The 18340-nt window shown below is 40.4% G+C and overlaps 1 protein-coding gene across 6 annotated transcripts in view; it reads left to right on the plus strand.

The window, feature by feature from the left end:
- The window catches only part of LOC126159807 (zinc finger protein 99-like), a 161345-nt gene that overhangs the window by 12605 nt on the left and 130400 nt on the right, over positions 1–18340 (plus strand). For all 6 annotated transcript variants that reach the window (XM_049916605.1, XM_049916609.1, XM_049916604.1 and 3 more), the window contains one exon: positions 11838–11900. In XM_049916605.1, coding sequence (XP_049772562.1) covers positions 11838–11900 — 63 coding nt within the window. The remainder of the gene's footprint in view (positions 1–11837; positions 11901–18340) is intronic.

Here is an 18340-nt window from a genome sequence, read left to right on the forward strand (position 1 = left end):
CAAAGAAAAAGGGTCCCGTATGTCCGTGACTGGAAATTGCTGCTCACGCTGTAATCCTCGGAGCATAATGTCATTCATGAAGCACTTGTGGGTTTTCAGTGGCCTAAAAGTGTACATTTTGTTTGTTAACCACACCATCCAAATGAAAATGCGCCTCTTCTGAAAACCAAACGTTGTTGAGAGTTTTTTCCCTATCCTCCACCCACTGAGCAAACAGTAGTCTCTGCTGCTTGTGTTCTTCAGTGAGCTTCTGTGCACAGGTCATCTTGTATGGGTACATGTGGAGGCCACTTTTAAGAATGCATTGAATGGAGCGACTGGATATTCCCAGTTGCACTGCTGCCTTTCTACACAATTTCCCGGGACTTCTCTGTACAGCAACTCGTACTGCTTAAATATTCTCCGGCGAACAAACAGGCTTAGGCCGAGGTCGCTTCGGATCCAATACTGTTCCTTCCTGTACAAATTTATCGTACAACCTGTGAATGGTCTTCTTGCAAGGGACCTATCGTGTGTTAAACTGTTGTCAAAAACGCCTCTGAGTCACAACAAGGCTTTTCGTTTCATGAAAAAGTAACACAATTGCCGATCGTTGCTGTGTCGTCAGTCGTCCATTGTCAGCCATTGCTGGTTACTAGTCTCCTAGTGGCAGTATCGTGAATTACATGTCATTTCATGACTCATTTGTTTTTCCAAGCTCTGCTGGTACTGCTGTAGAGATCCCAGCGGAGTATCTAATGTGCGGCGTAAATTGTAAAAGAAACAATTGGTAACACATTTTGTTTGCCACCCTATAGTTAAGTTGTGCCACAAATTCCTCTTCTCCCCAATTCTATTCAGTATCTCCTCATTAGTCACACAATCTACCCATCTAATCTTCAGCATTCTTCTGTAGCACCACATTTCGAAAGCTTCTGTTCTCTTCTCGTCTAAACTATTTATCGTCCATGTTTCACTTCCATACATGGATACACTCAATGCAAATACTTTCAGAAAAGACTTCCTGACACTTAAATGTATACTCAATGTGAACAAATTTCTCTTCTTCAGAAATGCTGTCCTTGGCATTGCCAGACTACATTTTATATTCTCTCTACTTCAACCATTGTCAGTTATTTTGCTCCCCAAATAGCAAAACTTATCTACTACCTTAATTGTCTTATTTTATAATGTAATTCTGTCATCACCACCCAATTTGAATTTGACTACATTCCATTATCCTTGTTTTGCTTTTGTTGATGTTTGTCTTATATCCCTCTTTGAATGCACTGTCCATTCTGTTCAACTGATCTTCCAGGCCCTTTACTGTCTCTGACAGAATTAAAATGTCATTGGCTAACCTCAAAGTTTTTATTTCTCCTCCCTGGATTTTAATTCCTACTCAAAATTTTTCATTTGTTCCCGTTATTGCTTGCTCAATATGCAGACTGATCGACACCAGGGATAGGCTAAAACCCTGTCTCACTCCCTTCCCAACCACTGCTTCCCTTTCACTCCTCCCTTTTTATAACTGCCATATGGTTTCTGTACAAATTGTAAATAGCCTTTCACTCCCTGCATTTGATGACTGCCACCTTCAGAATTGAAAGAGAGTATGCCAGTCAACATTGTCGAAAGCTTTCTTTAAGTTTACAAATACTAGAAATGTAGGTTTGCCTTTCCTTCATCTATCATCTAAGATAAATTGTAGGGTTGGTATTGCCTCACGTGTTCCATCGTTTCTACGGAATCGAAACTAATCTTCCCTGAGGTCAGCACCTATCAGTTTTTCCATTCGACTGTAAAGAATTCATGTTAGTATTCTACAGCCATGACTTATTAAACTGATAGATCGGTAATTTTCACGCCTGTCAACATTTGCTTTCTTTGGGATTGCAATTATTATATTCTTCTTGAAGTCTGGGGGTATTTTGCCTGTCTCATACATTTTTCTGACCAGATGGCAGAGTTTTTTCAAGGCTGGCTATCCCAAGGCTATCAGTAGTTTTAATGGATGTTGTCTCCGCCCAGGGCCTTGTTTCAACTTATGTCTTTCAGCACTGTCAAGTTCTTCACGCAGTATCATATCTCCCATTTTATCCTCATCTACGTTCTCTTCCATTTTCAAAATATTGCCCGCAAGTGCATTGGCCTCGTACAGACCGTCTATAGGTCTCTTCAGTATTCCAGTAGGCAGTGTCTGTCTTACCCCTAGTCATATATGCCTCTACATGCTTAAATTTGTCCTGTTACCATCCCTGCTGAACCATTTTGCACTTCCTGTCGATCTCATTTTTGAGATGTTTGTATTCCTTTCAGCCTGCTTCATTTACTGCATTTTTATATTTCCACCATTCATCTATTAAATTCAGTATCTCCACTGTTACCCAAGGATTTCTGCTAGCCTCGTCTTTTTACCTACTTGATCCTCTGCTACTTTCACTAGTAATCTCTCAAAGCTACTCTTCCTCTTCTGCTGTATCTCTTACCCATGTCCTTGTCAATGGTTCCCTAGTGCTTTCTGAAACACTCTACAATCTCTGATCCTTTCACTTTATCCAGATCCCATCTCTTACAATTCCTACCTTTTTGCAGTTCTTTCAGGTCTGGATAGATATCTGCCTATTACACATTACAACCTTCTCCAAATGTCGGCGGTATCTTTCAGTCAGCAGACAAGATTGGCCTGTATGCTTTTGTGCTGCATGTGTCCCTTCATGCTTCCACTTCACTATCTCATCAGAAACAGTGGACGTAGGAATGTTCAGGAGTGTGAAAAGCTTGCATACAGACATGTGACACCAATGACACCCTATCACCTGACCACATTCAAAGTCAATGAGCTCCACGGAGTGCCCCATTTTGCTCTCTCATGGTGTATAATGACTACTGAGGTCTCTGATATTGAGTAGGTGGCAGCACAATGCACCAAATATGAAAAAGTAAGTTTTTGGGGGTGGCCCGATGCTTTTGAGCACATAGTGTATGATGAAGTTGTGCTCTGTGCAAAATTCTACCAGACGGCTTTTCTCTTTCATTCCTTACCCACATTCCATATTCACCTCCTACTTTTCCTTCTCTTCCTTTTCATACTATTGAATTCCAATCCCCTATGTCTATTAAATTTTTGTCTCCCTTCCTTATCTGAATTATTTCTTTTATCTCATCATACATTTCTTTAATCTCTTCATCATCTGGGGACCTAGTTGGCATATGAACTTGTACTACTGTGGTAAGTGTGGGCTTTGTGTCTATCTTGGCTACAATACTGCATTCACTATGCTGTTCATAGTAGCTTACCCGCACTCCTGTTTTTTATTCATTTTTAAACCTACTCCTCCATTACCCCTATATGATTTTATATTTATAATCCTGTATTCATCTGACCAGAAGTCGTATTCCTCATGCCATCAAACTTAACCAATTCCCACCATATTTATCTTTACCCTATCCATTTCTCTCTTTAAATTTTCTAACCTGCCTGCTTGAGTAAAGGGTCTGACATTCCATGTTCCAATTTGTAGAACATAAGTTTTCCGTCTCCTGATAACGATGACATCCTGGAGATCTGAATGGGGGACTATTTGACTTCCGGAATATTTTACCCAAGAGGACACCATCATCATTTAATGAACAGTAAAGTTGCATCCCCTCGTGAAAAATTACGGCTATAGTTTCCCCTTGCTTTCATCTGTTTACAGTACCAGCACAGCAACACTGTTTTGGTTAATGTTACAAGACCAGATCAGTCATTCATCCTGACTGTCGCCCCTGCAACTACTGAAAAGACTGCTGCCCCTCTTAAGGGACCACACGTTTGTCTGGCCCCACAACAGATACCCCTCCATTGGGGTTTCACCTACGGAACGACTATCTGTATCGCTGAGGCACACAAGCCTTGCTACCAGTGCCACGGTCCATGGTTCATGTTAAGTCCACTCCTTCATGATGATCATGTTTCCCATTCAGTATACATTTAAGTGTCAGGAAGTCTTTTCTGAAAGTATTTGCATTGAGTGTGGCATTTTTCATGAAAACAATGCACCATTTCACAAGGCCATGAGTGTGATAGAGTGGTTTCAGGAACACAGTGGTGAGTTCCAATTGATGTGTTGGCCACCCAACTCACCAGCCCTGAACCTGGTTGAACAGATCTGGGATGTGATTTAACATAACATCAGAGATCATCCCCCCCTTCCAGAATTTACGGGAATGAGGTGGCCTGATTGTTAAATATGGTTCCAACTTCCTCCAGTGATCTATGAAGGCCTCATTGCTTCCGTGCCACTATGTCTCCCTACTGTTGTCTGTGCCAGAGGTGTACATACCAGCTTTTAGATGAGTGATGATAATCTTGGGCTGATCAGCCTATGGCAGTTACCATTATTGAAAGAAGATTGTTTTATTGTAATGATTGTGATGGTATAATGATACTGCCACATAAAGTTCAGCTAAACAGTACATGCTGCCCACGAGACCTGCATGACTCACTCTCCAGTCCAGCTTCAAGACACCGACTGCCCGTGAGATCCACTGCTGTTCCTCTACACCCATTGCTGCTCCACAATGCCCACTGGTGCCACGAGCTCTGTGCTGTGAGAAGTGACATCTGCCAGGCACATGGGGCTCGAATTCGAAGAGGGAGCCCACCGTAGTTCAGCCTCCTCCACCAAACCAAAATCCCCCTTCCCCACCATTAAGGAGCCCTTTACATATGCCTCTCCTTGATATGAATAATGTGCATGTGTGAGGCTTTACTCATCTATAAATTCAGAAGCAGGAAGTTTGCTAAGCTCACCACCCTGACAATCTAACAGGGTCCCAACAACTGAGGAGCTAGCTTGCTATTGAACCCTAACTCCCCCTTTTTAGCATTATTAGGGTTTCGGACTAACACTGTGTCCCCAGCCTTTCCAATGAACTGTTTAGCCCCTGACTGTAACAGGTGGATAACCTGTGACAGGCAATTTTGGTATTATGTCTAGCCTGGCTCCAGTTGTGCTGTGTTACTGCTAGGGTAACTTGTTCTTGAAGCAAATCATTGATTGCCTACTGGTTGACAAGAGGAAAATTGGCTGGATGTGCTAACATAAGGGATACTGGAGCAGCCTCCAGGGACTTGGGTTGTGCAGTGTTAAAGATAAATTTGAGCCACGTTGTCTGAGCCTTGTTGTGAAAGATAAGCACAGCCTTCAACTTGCAGTTCACCTGGTCAGCAAAGTATGCTGGTAAAAGGATTTGTGGTCACATTTTTAATTCCATTGTCAAAGCAGAACCTCACAAATAGCTGGGAAACAGAAGCTATCAAGCATCCTCGGTGGCCTGGAAACAGAAAAAATTCATAACAAATGCTGGCCAGCTGCCAGGATGGTCATTTCTCTGCTCGGAATGTGTCAAAAAAATGAGAAAAGTTATCCGTGATAACTAGTAGGTGCCTAATACACACACACACACTTGATGAAGTGGACCTATATAATCCATACAAAGTTAATCCAACAGGCATTCCTAATGGGTAGACTCTAAAAGCCACCTGAGGGAATTCAAGTTGGGCTCAGCTCCCTTACATCTCTCACACTCCTCCACCAACCTCTGGACAGCCTTATTCAGGGAGGACGAGGTGACATGTTGAGTGATCTTGACTCCACCAACCTCCAGGCTTGCTTATACCGTGAGGACCAGGTATGTGTCGTCTGATCTTGACAACAGTTTTATAAATGCCTAAGAGGGTATTATGGAAATAATGAGCCAAAACCTAACTAAGAGCTTGATTGTCAGTCTCTAAACAAAATTCCTGTTGTTCAAAATAAAATCTGAATTTCTTAAGGGCAAACATAACCGCCAAAGCTTCCCATTCATACATAGAATATTTCATCTCCGCAGGTGAAAGTTCCCAAGGTGCATTGCTATAGGGCATCAACATGCAACACCTCCCCTGCCATTCCGTTCCTGCAGGAGGACAGCTACCACTTTCTACTCCAGAAGAATTAGGTGTCTGTCTGCAAGAAGAACACGACCTCAAAATTTGGTATGTCTAATACTAGTGGGTTACTAAGCACCACCTTAATGGCTTCAGAAGATTCTGGATGACTTTCATCCCATATGAAATTTCTTAAATCGTTAAGGCACCCCACTAATTTAATAAAATTCGGCACAGACTTTTGAAAAAAATGTGTCATGCCTATGAACCGTGCCACACCTTTCTTATTTCTGGAAGCTGTAAATTTTTGCAAATCACTAGTATACTCCTGGTCAATTTCAATCCAATCAGTGAAACTAAGATGTCCCAAGGATGAAACCTATGTGCCAGTGTCATTTCAGATGGTTTCACAGTAAGTCCCACCTCCCTCTGGTAAACCAGAACTGCCTCAAGATGTTTCAGGTTTTCAGACAGACTAGAACTGTAAACAACCATGCCATTTAGATAATTAGACACACACTTGAATGTGAAATCACCCATAACACAATCTAGAAGACAAGACATAATGGTAACTCCCGTTGAAAAACCAAAGGGCACCCTGTTAAAATTGTGGAGGTTTCAATCTGTACAGCAGGCAGTAATATACTTGGAATCCTCTGTTAACATGATCTGATAATATGCGAGATTGAGATCCAGGTCAGCAAAATACTGAGCCTGACTAAACCAAGTAAAAGAATTATGCAGATTGGGAAGTGGCACAGATTCCAAAACTATGTTCTCATTAACTGCACAATAACCCACAACAGGATGAAACACCCCACTGCTGCCCATAGATACTGAGAATATGGTAGAAGCATAGGCTGAAGTTGAGGGCCTGATGACCGCATTGAACAACACATTATTAATCAAAGTACATATACATATCATCCTTGATGGAGAAAACCTCTCTGGAATGTCATTTGTAAGGCAAATCTAGTACTGGATTTTATCGGTGATGTCCAATCTGTTAGTTAACATCTGTGGTAACCGATCAAAAACTTCCAGTACCAGCATCACCTCTACTGTATGAAAGTGACTGAGCTGAAATGGCAAACATTGTGGTAACACACTATGAATTCCTGTGGCAACCTGACAGGAGCACAATGTGAATGTTTCAGCTGGGTTAAATTTAAAATAAACAACCATGCCTTGACAAACTAGCACAAACCCACTACCACTTACAAAAACACACTGCAAAATTAAGTTCACTGAAAGATTTTTAGTTACTATCCACTTCGCAGACCAAGAAAATTTTCAGATACTCAGTTTTGCCAACCAGAGGCAACATGTGCCCAGTGAGAGCTCAACATAGGGAGGACGGATGCAAACAAGGCAATTCACAGGTATGGCGGAACTTCAAATGTCACAGATAATCTAAACGAGAAACTGAACTACCGGAGTTGAGGAGGGCACACATTCGTTCCTGGTTAAGTTGTACCCAAAAATAAGGCAGGGGTTCCCGTACCTTAGACTTGGCACAGATCCAGCCCTTAGGCAGTAGAACACTACCGTGTGTCTTCCATTCTGCATTCTGTGTGATGTCGGCTGTTTGATTCTCCTTCCATGTAACCAGACATCGCCATACAAAATGCCCCTCTTTGTTGCACTGGAAACACATCCTGCACTTTTTCCTTATGGGTGGTCCGCTTTTAAATTGCTTGGAATCTCAATCCCTATCCTGATAATGTCACTTAAACCCCCATCACTGCTGGTCTGCGAAACTCAGACTTCAATAGCGGACAACAAAGCCTCTAATTTAGTAAAAGATGTGCATTTATTAGTGAAGGTAATTCATGAACAGTCCTGTGGCCGCATTTTCTGTAATATATTATTGAGTATTTGTATCTCTGTGACTTGCAATTCCAGGTATGGAATGGTCATATGCATTCATCTATGAACCTAGGAAAAGGTTAATGAGGAAACTGCAATAGCCAAAAATGTTTATGCCTGAGTAGCCTCTTAATTGAGGTGACAATTTCAGGCCAATAATTGATTTTTACAACTCCCTTGATGTTGCACTTTCATGTAAAATTCGATTGAAAATATGGCTTAACACAGGGTGTACAACGTCTGAACAACAACATTGTCAGTGATGGCCAAAGTGTCAGCATGAAACATAAATTTGACCATGATCCATATGATGGATTTTACCTGTCTTTAAATTCTACATTGAAAGTTCCATTATAGCTTGCAGCAGTAACATTATTTGGAATGGTAATTTCCCAAATGAATTCTCCTGAGGTCCTTAAAGGTGTCCGTAGCATTCCTACTACTTCCAGCAGTTATATGTCAGTGGGAGAATCTTGTTCACCACCTATTGCTCCTAATTTGTCTAAATAAAGGCAGCTGTCCCTCTAACTGCAGAGCTAATGTAATCTGCTCAGAATAGAGATTACATTGTGCAATACCGCACAAGTGATTATCTCAATGGATCAATTGTGCCTGAATTATATGTATTTGCTTATGATGGGGCTGACTACCTTCTAAACACACTACATTCTGACACAAGATTGTCATGGCCGGAGCTCAGGCAGCTAGTGCAACGTATACCTCCATGGTGCAGTTGGTACTAATCACCAAGGGGTCGTCCACAAGTTGGGCACACCGCCCTTACATGGAAGCTGACAAACTTTTAATTCATAGATAAACTGTTGATTTTTCAGTGAGGGCAAACTGCTGGGACAGTTGTGGGACCCCATGTTCAGCAGTGGATACCTGCAAACACACACCTCGTGGTGAATGACAATATGACACCTTCCCCCTTTACTTCCAGGAAAATAACCATCGTCTGTTACCAACCAAACATCCAGCAGGAAAAGGGGAAATTAAGTGGAAGGACTGGATGGATTGGGGTTCACATGAGTCTCCATTGTTTATTAAAATGTTTTTATTTAAGAAAAATAACTAAAGTCAGATACATTAGCAGGATTACAAACACCACTCCGAACTTTCAAATTTAAGACATTACACACCTTAGTTTAGTGACAATTTAAATAAACCAATAGTTAACGACTAAAGCTGTGTCTGACAACAGTTCTTAGATTTTAGATTCAAAATTTCCATCTTCACAAACAGCAAATGAGAAAATGCTTCAACAAATGAACAAATAATTATCTGGAAACAGATGGCTCTTTAAGACAACACAGAAGCATAACTCATCTCAAAGGTTAAAACTGAATAGCTATACTGGAAGACAGAGCAATTTATAGCTGCCTCGGGACCCTTAGAAAAAGGAAATTCTTAAAATATACCTCCAAGTGCATCTAGATAATTTAATAAAGTAAGCAGGTGCAATGATTTCTAGAGCTACCTTCAGGCAGACAGACAGAGCAAGTCTCTTTAAATCTTGCACCAGTGAGCAGTTAAGTAATTAACAAGAGAATGAGCGTGCACAGATCGATATAACTGGCTTCAGACACAGTGAAAATTCTATTAAGGCATACTGTAGAAAATCCCTAAGTGACTCAGTATGTGAATGTGCATGCATAGCAGCTCAAGAACACCCTTTAAAAAGGAAAACCAGTAATTAGTAGTCAGAACCTACTTGTAGCAGTAAATAAATAACAGGTGAGAAAAGCTCAATTCATGACAACTTTGAAATAACAAACACTTGAACAATTAAATCTGGTAAGCAGTAACTCACCCTGAGATGGAATAAATTTCTTTCACTCTCCACCTCACAAATGGTCAGTGAACGAACACAAAAAACATTCAGAGCTCAGTAACACTTGATGGTTTTACACACTTTTGCTTGTTCCAGTCTCTGAGCGTCAAATGTGCCTGTTACTTACCAACAGGCTATATTTTCACAAGTCTGGATGACATCTGAATGTGACGTGTGACTCACATAGAGATGATCAGCAAGTGACCATTCTAACAGTGCTCGACAGTATGTACAGTAAAGGCACTCGACCCAACAAACCCCCAAACATCAAAATGTACAAAATTTTAGTACAAATTTCGAATAGTGATTTACATAACTTGAGTGAAGGCAGCCTATCGGTAGCTGGCAGCAGTGAATTCCCTAAGGCTGATATACAGAGGCAATGTTAACAGCCACAGCATGATGAGCATGCCCTGAGTCCAAGTCCAAAACAATCAAAGTGTGCCACAACAGTAGAAAACTGGAGCAGACTAAGGAGTATCTAAATTCCACTGTCATTCTCACTTAATACAACTGCACGGCCACGATAGTTCGGTAGATCAATGGACTCAGATGATTCTCATCAAAAACTCGGTCTATGGCTAAACATGGTCACACTTAAAACAGTATTCAGGATTACCAAATCATCGAATCCACTGCTGAACATGGGGAATTGAATAGCAATAACAAGCTTGTCTAGTTGCTAGACACTACCCTAACCCCTTCCAAGGCAATGCCACAAGGTATTAAGTCGTGCAACACAACTGAAATCGGGCAGTTTTTCATATGAGAAAGCTTGTTGCATAATGTGACTTCCACATAGAAGAACAAATAGCAAATACAGATAGCCAAGACCACACCAATGTACTGTCTTTCATTAACACCTGTGCCTGCAATTATTAACTTGACAGAACTTTTGAAGGGCTATTAGTCACTCCATTCTGTCAATTGTGGCTGAATGGCAAATACTGTCGACGTACCCTGCGTGGCTCTTATCGTGCCCCATGGTGCCCCGAGCTCCAAGCCAAAGAAGTGACATCACCAGGTGCAGGATGGGAATTCAAAGAGGTAGCCCACCATGCCTCAGATAGTAATAATAATAAAATCATAATGATCATTGTTTGTACTAGTAAATTAATATTATTGTAGGCAGTTAATTAAAACAAAGATCAATTAATAAGATGCTGCTGTATTCTTTCTATCTTTTGCCCAGCATCTCTCTTCAAGGAATCTTCTTTGCATACACCATTTTGCTTCATTATTTTGTCGATATACTCTTTCTGAAAGTTAAGTGGTCTACTTTGTTTCTATCAGTACGATGATTTCCAATAAAAAATTATTCTTTGGCTGCTAATTATCCAACATCCTCAACAGATCCCAATATCAGTTTAACGATTTTCTTCCTATGCTATCACTGTTTCATTTGTTCTCATTCCAGCACTTCCTTTGACATTATGCGTTTTTCAGTCTTGATATGCTGGTGTTGTTCCATAAATAATCTTTCCAGAACTTTGTCTTCTTTTGAGATCAGCAAGTAAAACCCATAGTTCAGATCCACAGAATAGGACTGGTGTAGCCTGTAGCCTACTCTCTCTTTTTGTTCTGTTAGAAACGTGCTTGTCCCACCAAAAGGAATTCATGAAGTTAGAATAGTATTAAGTAGTGTGCCAATGTAGGGTGTGTGCGTTTAATAATTTTATCATAAATAAGCATTCAGTGCAACAAGGTTTTGATGTAACTGTTCTAGACATTTTATTATTCTGATCATAAAAGTAGTATGAGTGATGTGTCACTTGACAGTCCAGTTTCTGCTCCCTCACACAGTTGGTGTAAACTGTATTGTAATTTGATATGAACAACATTGATTTTATGAACAACATTGAAGTCATTGTTTCAGGTAGTAGCTGTGTTATTTTACTTCATTACACTATCATTATATGCATATGTAGATAATGAAGCTAGAAAATATGATTGAAAACAATAGCATAGGGAGAAGGCTGAAATGAAAGATCATAATGAATTTTCAAAGGCGTTGTCATTAATCAGTCTTACAATTTTTTGCTGCCTCCCATTGAAGTATACCATAGTTAACACGTCTCTCGGAATTTTGAACTCAAAAGAGAACAGTTAACAATAACTACTATTTAGTTATAAAGTAGTGTGATGGTTGGGGGTTTATCTGTGTGATAAATTTTATATAATATGGGAGGACTGTGACTGCTTAAAAGTACTTATTACAGTTTGTTATTTTTGCCACAGGCCCAAGATTATCCATGCAGCATGAATGTAAAAGAAGAGTTGGAGGAGGGTGTGAATAAAGAGGTAATTTTAGAATTTATATGACTACATGGAAGTAATCTTGTTGAGCTGTGGTGAAAATAATGAGATGGTAATCAATTGTGTGTGTATTCACTTTAGCAGTCCTGTTTTTACTTTAGGGTAAAGATAACAAGGTTTACAGTATTACAGTACGCTCCAGGTTGGAAACGAGGAAACCGGTAAAATAGAATATTTTGTTACACTTTACCCATATGGATTTAAACATTATCTTTGAGCAGGTGAAGTAGTTTAGCTTATGAGTTTGTAGAAGTGCTTCTTTACATTATAAGTACAAATAAAAATTAAATGAGATAGCATTGATGAAGTTATATGAAAATTGGTACCAAGTCCCAAGACTCAAGCTATGATTTCCTGTTTTAATGAGTAGTTCCCTTAATGGTTCCGTGTATGTGAACTCCAGCATAGGATGTTTTTATTCGCCATGTGATACTGCTGTGACAGTTACAGAATCATTCAAGAAAAATCTACACAAAGTAGTGCAGAAAAAGTAGGTGATCCTGACCTACTGAGTAGAGACTAAGCTGTCTGTGCATACATTGCAAGTGGTATGGACAGGCAGTCTTGTGAAGTACTTTAGAACAGTTTTCTGAAAGCTGTCGTAAGCTGCTAGTTTAACAGCCCACACAAAATTGAAATAGTTGAAATACTCCAACTATAAACAGGCTTGTCCTTACAGATGGTATTAGTACAGAGAGGGGCTAGTGATCATGATGCCAGCACAGCAACAGTGGTAAATGAAACTTCCTGGCAGATTAAAACTGTGTGCCGGATTGAGACTTGAACTCGGACCTTTGCCTTTCAAGGGCAAGTACTCTACCATCTGAGCTACCCAAGCACGACTCATGCCCCGTCCTCGCAGCTTTACTTCTGCAAGGTTCACAAGAGAGCTTCTGTAAAGCTTGGAAGGTAGGAGACGAAGTACTGGCAGAAGTATAGCTGTGAGGACGGGGCGTGAGTGGTGCTTGGGTAGTTCAGATGGTAGAGCACTTGTCCACGAAAGGCAAAGGTCCTGAGTTTGAGTCTCGGTCCAGCACACAGTTTTAATCTGCCAGGAAGTTTTATATCAGTGCACACTCTGCTGCAGAGTGAAAATCTCATTCTGGATGGTAAAGGAAGTTAATGAATCCTTTAAGAGGGCTAGGTGAATATATTTGCTAGAAAGAGCAGGTAAGTAGTTGTTAGCATCCCATTTAAACAATGAGAATGTCATTTACTTCCAATATGATTTACATACAGGAAGATGGATAAACACTAAATGGACTGTAAATCACATACTGAATAAGTATGTGGTGAGTAACTGGATTACAGACAGGAAAGACCCACTGTGGTTTAATGTCAGAATCGGAAAACACTGAGGAAGCAGACTGTTGTACTCTCAGTTCAAAAAAGTATGCACGGTGGTGACAGGCAAGTACTAATGGAAATTCTTCTGTCTGTAAAAAGATCTATGCGTGAAGCATACAACTACCACCATCATACATGACCAACAGATTTTACAGAGAACATGAGACATTTCTGGTCAAAGACTTCTATCCAGGCAGTCATTGACCAGTCTGGTGTGGCTTTGGAGGAAAGCAGAAGGTGGTCACTAACCCCTCTCTGTATTTAGTTATCAAGTTTGTGCAGGAGGATCATACCAACATATTGCTGTTTCACTGTCACACTGACTTCTGTATCAGGAACATAGTAATAGGATCCCTGGAGTAGAGAAGCAACTGGAAGAGTTGAAAACAAAATAGTTGCCATGTCCAAACAGAATCACAAATGATTTGTCCAGAGAGTACTCTACAGCATTTGCCTCTTACTTAGCTTGCATTTATTGCAAATCTCTCACCTAGTGCAAAAACCCAGGTAGCTGGGAAAAAGTTCAGGTGGCTTTTGTATGTAAGAATGGTAAAAGCATGTACCTGCAAAATTGCAGACCAATATCATAACACTTACTTGCTCCAGATTTCCTGAACATATCCTCAGTTCAAATATAATTAATTTCTTTAAGACAGAAAAGTTTTTATCCCCAAATCAGCATTGATTTTGTGCAATACTCATCTTGGTCTTCTATCAAATTACATACTGTGAACCATGGATGATGGGCAACAGGCTAGATTCCACAGTCCTATATTTGCAGAAAGCATTTGAACAGTTCACCACTGCATACTGTAAATAGAGGTATGAGCATATGGAATAGGTTCCCCGATATATGAATGGTGCAAAGACCTCTCAAGTAACAGAGGCCAGTTCTTTGATCTCAACAGCAACTGTTTTTTCAGAGACAAGAGTATCATCAATAGCACCACAGAGAATGGTACCATATCTATATATGAAGTGATCTGATGAGCAGCATTCTGTGCCTGTTTGCTAATGGCATTGTGTGTGGGCAAGGATCATCACTAAGTGACTACGAGGATACAAAATGACTTGGACAAACTTTTTATGTGGTGTGATGAATGGCAAATGCAGAAATATTCAAGTAACTGTAGATGGGTAGGAAAAACAATCCCATAATGTTGTATACAACATCAGTACTCTACAGATTGACGGTCTGGTCAATAAAATGTTTAGTAGGTATAACATTCCAGGGGCCTGCCAGAATGGCCAAGCGGTTCAGGGCACTACAGTCTGGAACCGTGCGACCGCTACAGTTGCAGGTTCGAATCCTGCCTTGGGCATGGATGTGTGTGATGTCCTTGGGTTAGTTAGGTTTAAGTAGTTCTAAGTTCTAGGGGACTGATGACCTCAGAAATTAAGTCCCATAGTGCTCAGAGCCATTTGAACCATAACATTGCAAAGTAATGTGAAGTGGAACAAGCACATAAGGATGGTAGTAGGATGGGGAATGATCAACTTTTTTGTATTTGGGAAACTGTGGTTCATTTGTAAGGGACACTACATATAGAACACCATAGAAGTGCCTAGTAGTAGTAATTGTTGTTGCTGTGGTAATAGATGCCATCCACGATGCACCGTTTGGTGGCTTGCACAGTTTTAATGCAAACGTACATTCACAGCAGCCAGAAAGAAGATAATCAAGCTGCAGATTCCATGTGAAATGCATTCTCAAGTTTTATAAGTTTGGAAAGCCCGTTTGTGAGGCTAATAAGTTGTTAACTGGCATATGTGACAGAGCCAAGGATCAGCCATCTGCTTGTGTCACGAAGAGAATTCATGACAGAAAGGTAAACATAAAAATAAACTAGAGGTAAAGCTGTCATCACCCTGGAGGTTTTAAACACAGTAGTTCTTTACTACACACAGTCCTACTGACTACCATGTGCTGTTACCCTCTTTTCACATCTGAACTGATTTACCCAACTAGTTACAAAGTACCTGCTGTTCAGTGATCAAGGACCTTTGGATTTGTAGTGTCACAATTACCCATTGAGCCACCAAGTACTAGAAAAAGGTAGAATCATTTAGCAGTAAAGTCCAGAGCTATAATCCTTATAATTCCATATGGAATGCACTCCAAAAGTAGTTGATGAACACACCAGAGGTCACGTGACCATAAAGTGTAGTTAGCAGATTCAGTTACACAAAAAACGGTGCTGAACTGACACCTTTCTGCCATCCGAATTGTTCATTTCTGGAACAGTGGTTTGCACATGTATAGAAACAGGCAAAGGTCATTCCAGTTTGTAAGAAAATTCGCAGTAAATATGTCCAAAACTACAGACATACCTAGTTGGTGCAAAAATCTTCTTGAATGATTTTGTGATCCTGTATGATGGCTCTTGAAAAAAAAATCAATTCATCTGCAAGAATGGAAATGGATCCCATAATTACTGGTCATGTGAAACTGTTTAGTCTGCTTCTCCACAGTGCTGCCACAATGTAGTCAGCCTGTAAAATGAGACCATAGTTCTGAAGCAGTATCTGTGGGAAAGCTAGCAAAGTTGATGTGCCTTTCAATGACTTAGTACTTCTGCTATGCAGTTAGTCATTACTTTATGCCTTAAATTATGTGAAAACAGTAAGATACATTAGAACTGAATGGTACAAATGGATAGATGTGATGTACCTGCCATTACCACATTGTAAACTATACAAGTACCTTCTCTTGTGATGGTGTCCAACAGTCATAGCTAATCCACAAAACATATGGAAGGAAAATGAATGTTTGCATAACTGCCTACTTATTTGTGGCAAAAAGTATTTTAAGTATAGTTGTATATTTTGGCAATATAAGAATGTTATTGAGTCTGAGACTCCTACTTTCACTACTGTTTGGGGGTTACCACCAATAGCATGCGCTTTCATTTATTGCACAAATTTCACCCATATTCATTCTTGCCCTTCGTCTCCCCTCCACTCTTCTGATGCTACCATCCCACAGGTGTGTCATCTGTCTCTTCAGTGTACATTCCATGGCTTGCTAAATATTTCAAGGGTTTCTGCTCAATGTTTCAGCCAGCTTTGGTCCAAACGTATTTTGAACATGAGAACTTTCTTGGAGGGCATTACATTCAGGAACTACAAATACATCAAGAATTTACTGTTAACATGTTGATGGTAGTATGATCTTTACTTTGTATGCAGTCTGACTAGTGTGCATTCATCAGAGGACCTCAAACAACTGCCTAGCCTAAAAAACGCTTGCTTTGTGTAGTGCACCAATGACCCATCAAGTATTTCTACAATTCTCCACCTCATAATGCATTTCCAGCAGTCTGCAGCTTGGGCAGTCAGAGAATCAATGAAGCCTTTGGTTGAGACCCTCCACTCACACCAAACCAAAAGACTTGAATCAATTCTGGGAATGCTGATACAAACTGTGTGTGCTGCATGCACTCATGTGTGACACAGGGGCTCTTCGCCATTTGTGCTACCTCTCAATATAAACTGAAGGTGGCCTCAGAACCCAAATGATGGGTATCATTGGCACCAACATCAGCCACAACTTGTAGACAGCCACACCCTGTGTGTTTCGTAGCCACAGGTAGGACATTTTCCACATCTCAGATGAGGCTCCATGGCAGACATATTCAGTACACATAGGATTGATTTCCAGTCCTGGATGCCATTTTCCTAAGGAGCTTCATAATGCGTTTGACGTTGGAGGTCCTGAGTAACTAGAAAACTTCTCTCCACTTGGGCCTGTCTGACCCTGATGAATGAACACCTGCCAGTCCACTCACAGGGTCAATGGGTGAGGCAGCCTCCACATCACTCTCTGCCTCAAACAGCGCTAACTGTTACGACCCATCCCTCACCATTTGGTGAGAACAACTCAGCCACATTGGGTACACCACAAGGTGTCTTAACAGAGCCAGTGGGCAAAATAGGTGGCACCTTAGGCATCCTATGTGATGAGCCAGTTTCTCGGCCCCCATTACTACAATAGGCAGCAGCCTGAATGCTGCTGAATATGGCAAAACGCATCTTCAGCTGTTGGTGAACTGAGTCCAGCTCCTCCATCTGCACACAGTGTGCACACATTATATCCATTCCAGTACTACTATTCAAGAATTAACAGTAAAACAGACAGAGAAAGCTATATATGTAGCTTGCTATTGTTCTGATGTTTCACCAGTGGAGGCTAATGCATTATTCCACTGTGTAGCTTTTCATTCAAAAGAATTAAGATCTGTGCAACAGGCCATGAATACACTTTAAAGTTACTAAAATATGGGATTGCACCTCTTTACTACAAAAGCATGGAAGGAATGTAATCATAAAACAAGAGCGAGAGGGAGAGCTACATATGAAGGGCTTATTTCAATAGTGGTAGAAGTCCATTACCTCCACTTTTCTGACTATAATGCTTCTGAATTTAATGATCCAAACAAAGAGAAAGAAAGGTTCGTGTCTAGCAAGAAGCCATATGCTTGAATATATTTGTGGTATCTCAACTGCAGATTTTTCAGCACTCATTTAACTTTAGGACTCTGTATCTCAAGATGAACAAAAATGGACTTGTACCACTATTGAAATAAGCCCTTCATATGTAACTTGATTCTGAAACAACCCTGATTAAATCAGGGTATTGTTAGCAGTCAAATAATGTACGGGCTTCACCTTTGTTTCAAGTAACAGTAACCTAATGCATACATGCTAATTGATTGTGAGTGCTATGGGTGTTATTTCAGGCAGAATTTGGCTGCTCAATAATCCTACATTCAAAGAGCAGGGATTGTTGACTAAAGAAGGTCATGAAAGTTAGCCCGAGGTAAAGTTACATATTTTTGGTTAAACAGAAATGTAAGGAATCACTATCACTGCAAAATAAATTTTTATTCATATCTAATCTCAACATGTCAAATATGCATGTATTGTCTGTTCTTTTGGACATGTCCAAGGGTATAGACAGCATTGTGATCCTGCAGCCACAATGACTCAGAGACAAAGGAAGTAGAGGCATTAGTTGTCTGTGGGCATTAATTTACATCAATGGGGATGGTTGAAAATTTGTGCTGGACCAGGAATAG

The sequence above is a fragment of the Schistocerca cancellata genome, unplaced genomic scaffold, assembly GCF_023864275.1.
Source record: "Schistocerca cancellata isolate TAMUIC-IGC-003103 unplaced genomic scaffold, iqSchCanc2.1 HiC_scaffold_1147, whole genome shotgun sequence".
Lineage (NCBI taxonomy): Eukaryota > Metazoa > Arthropoda > Insecta > Orthoptera > Acrididae > Schistocerca > Schistocerca cancellata.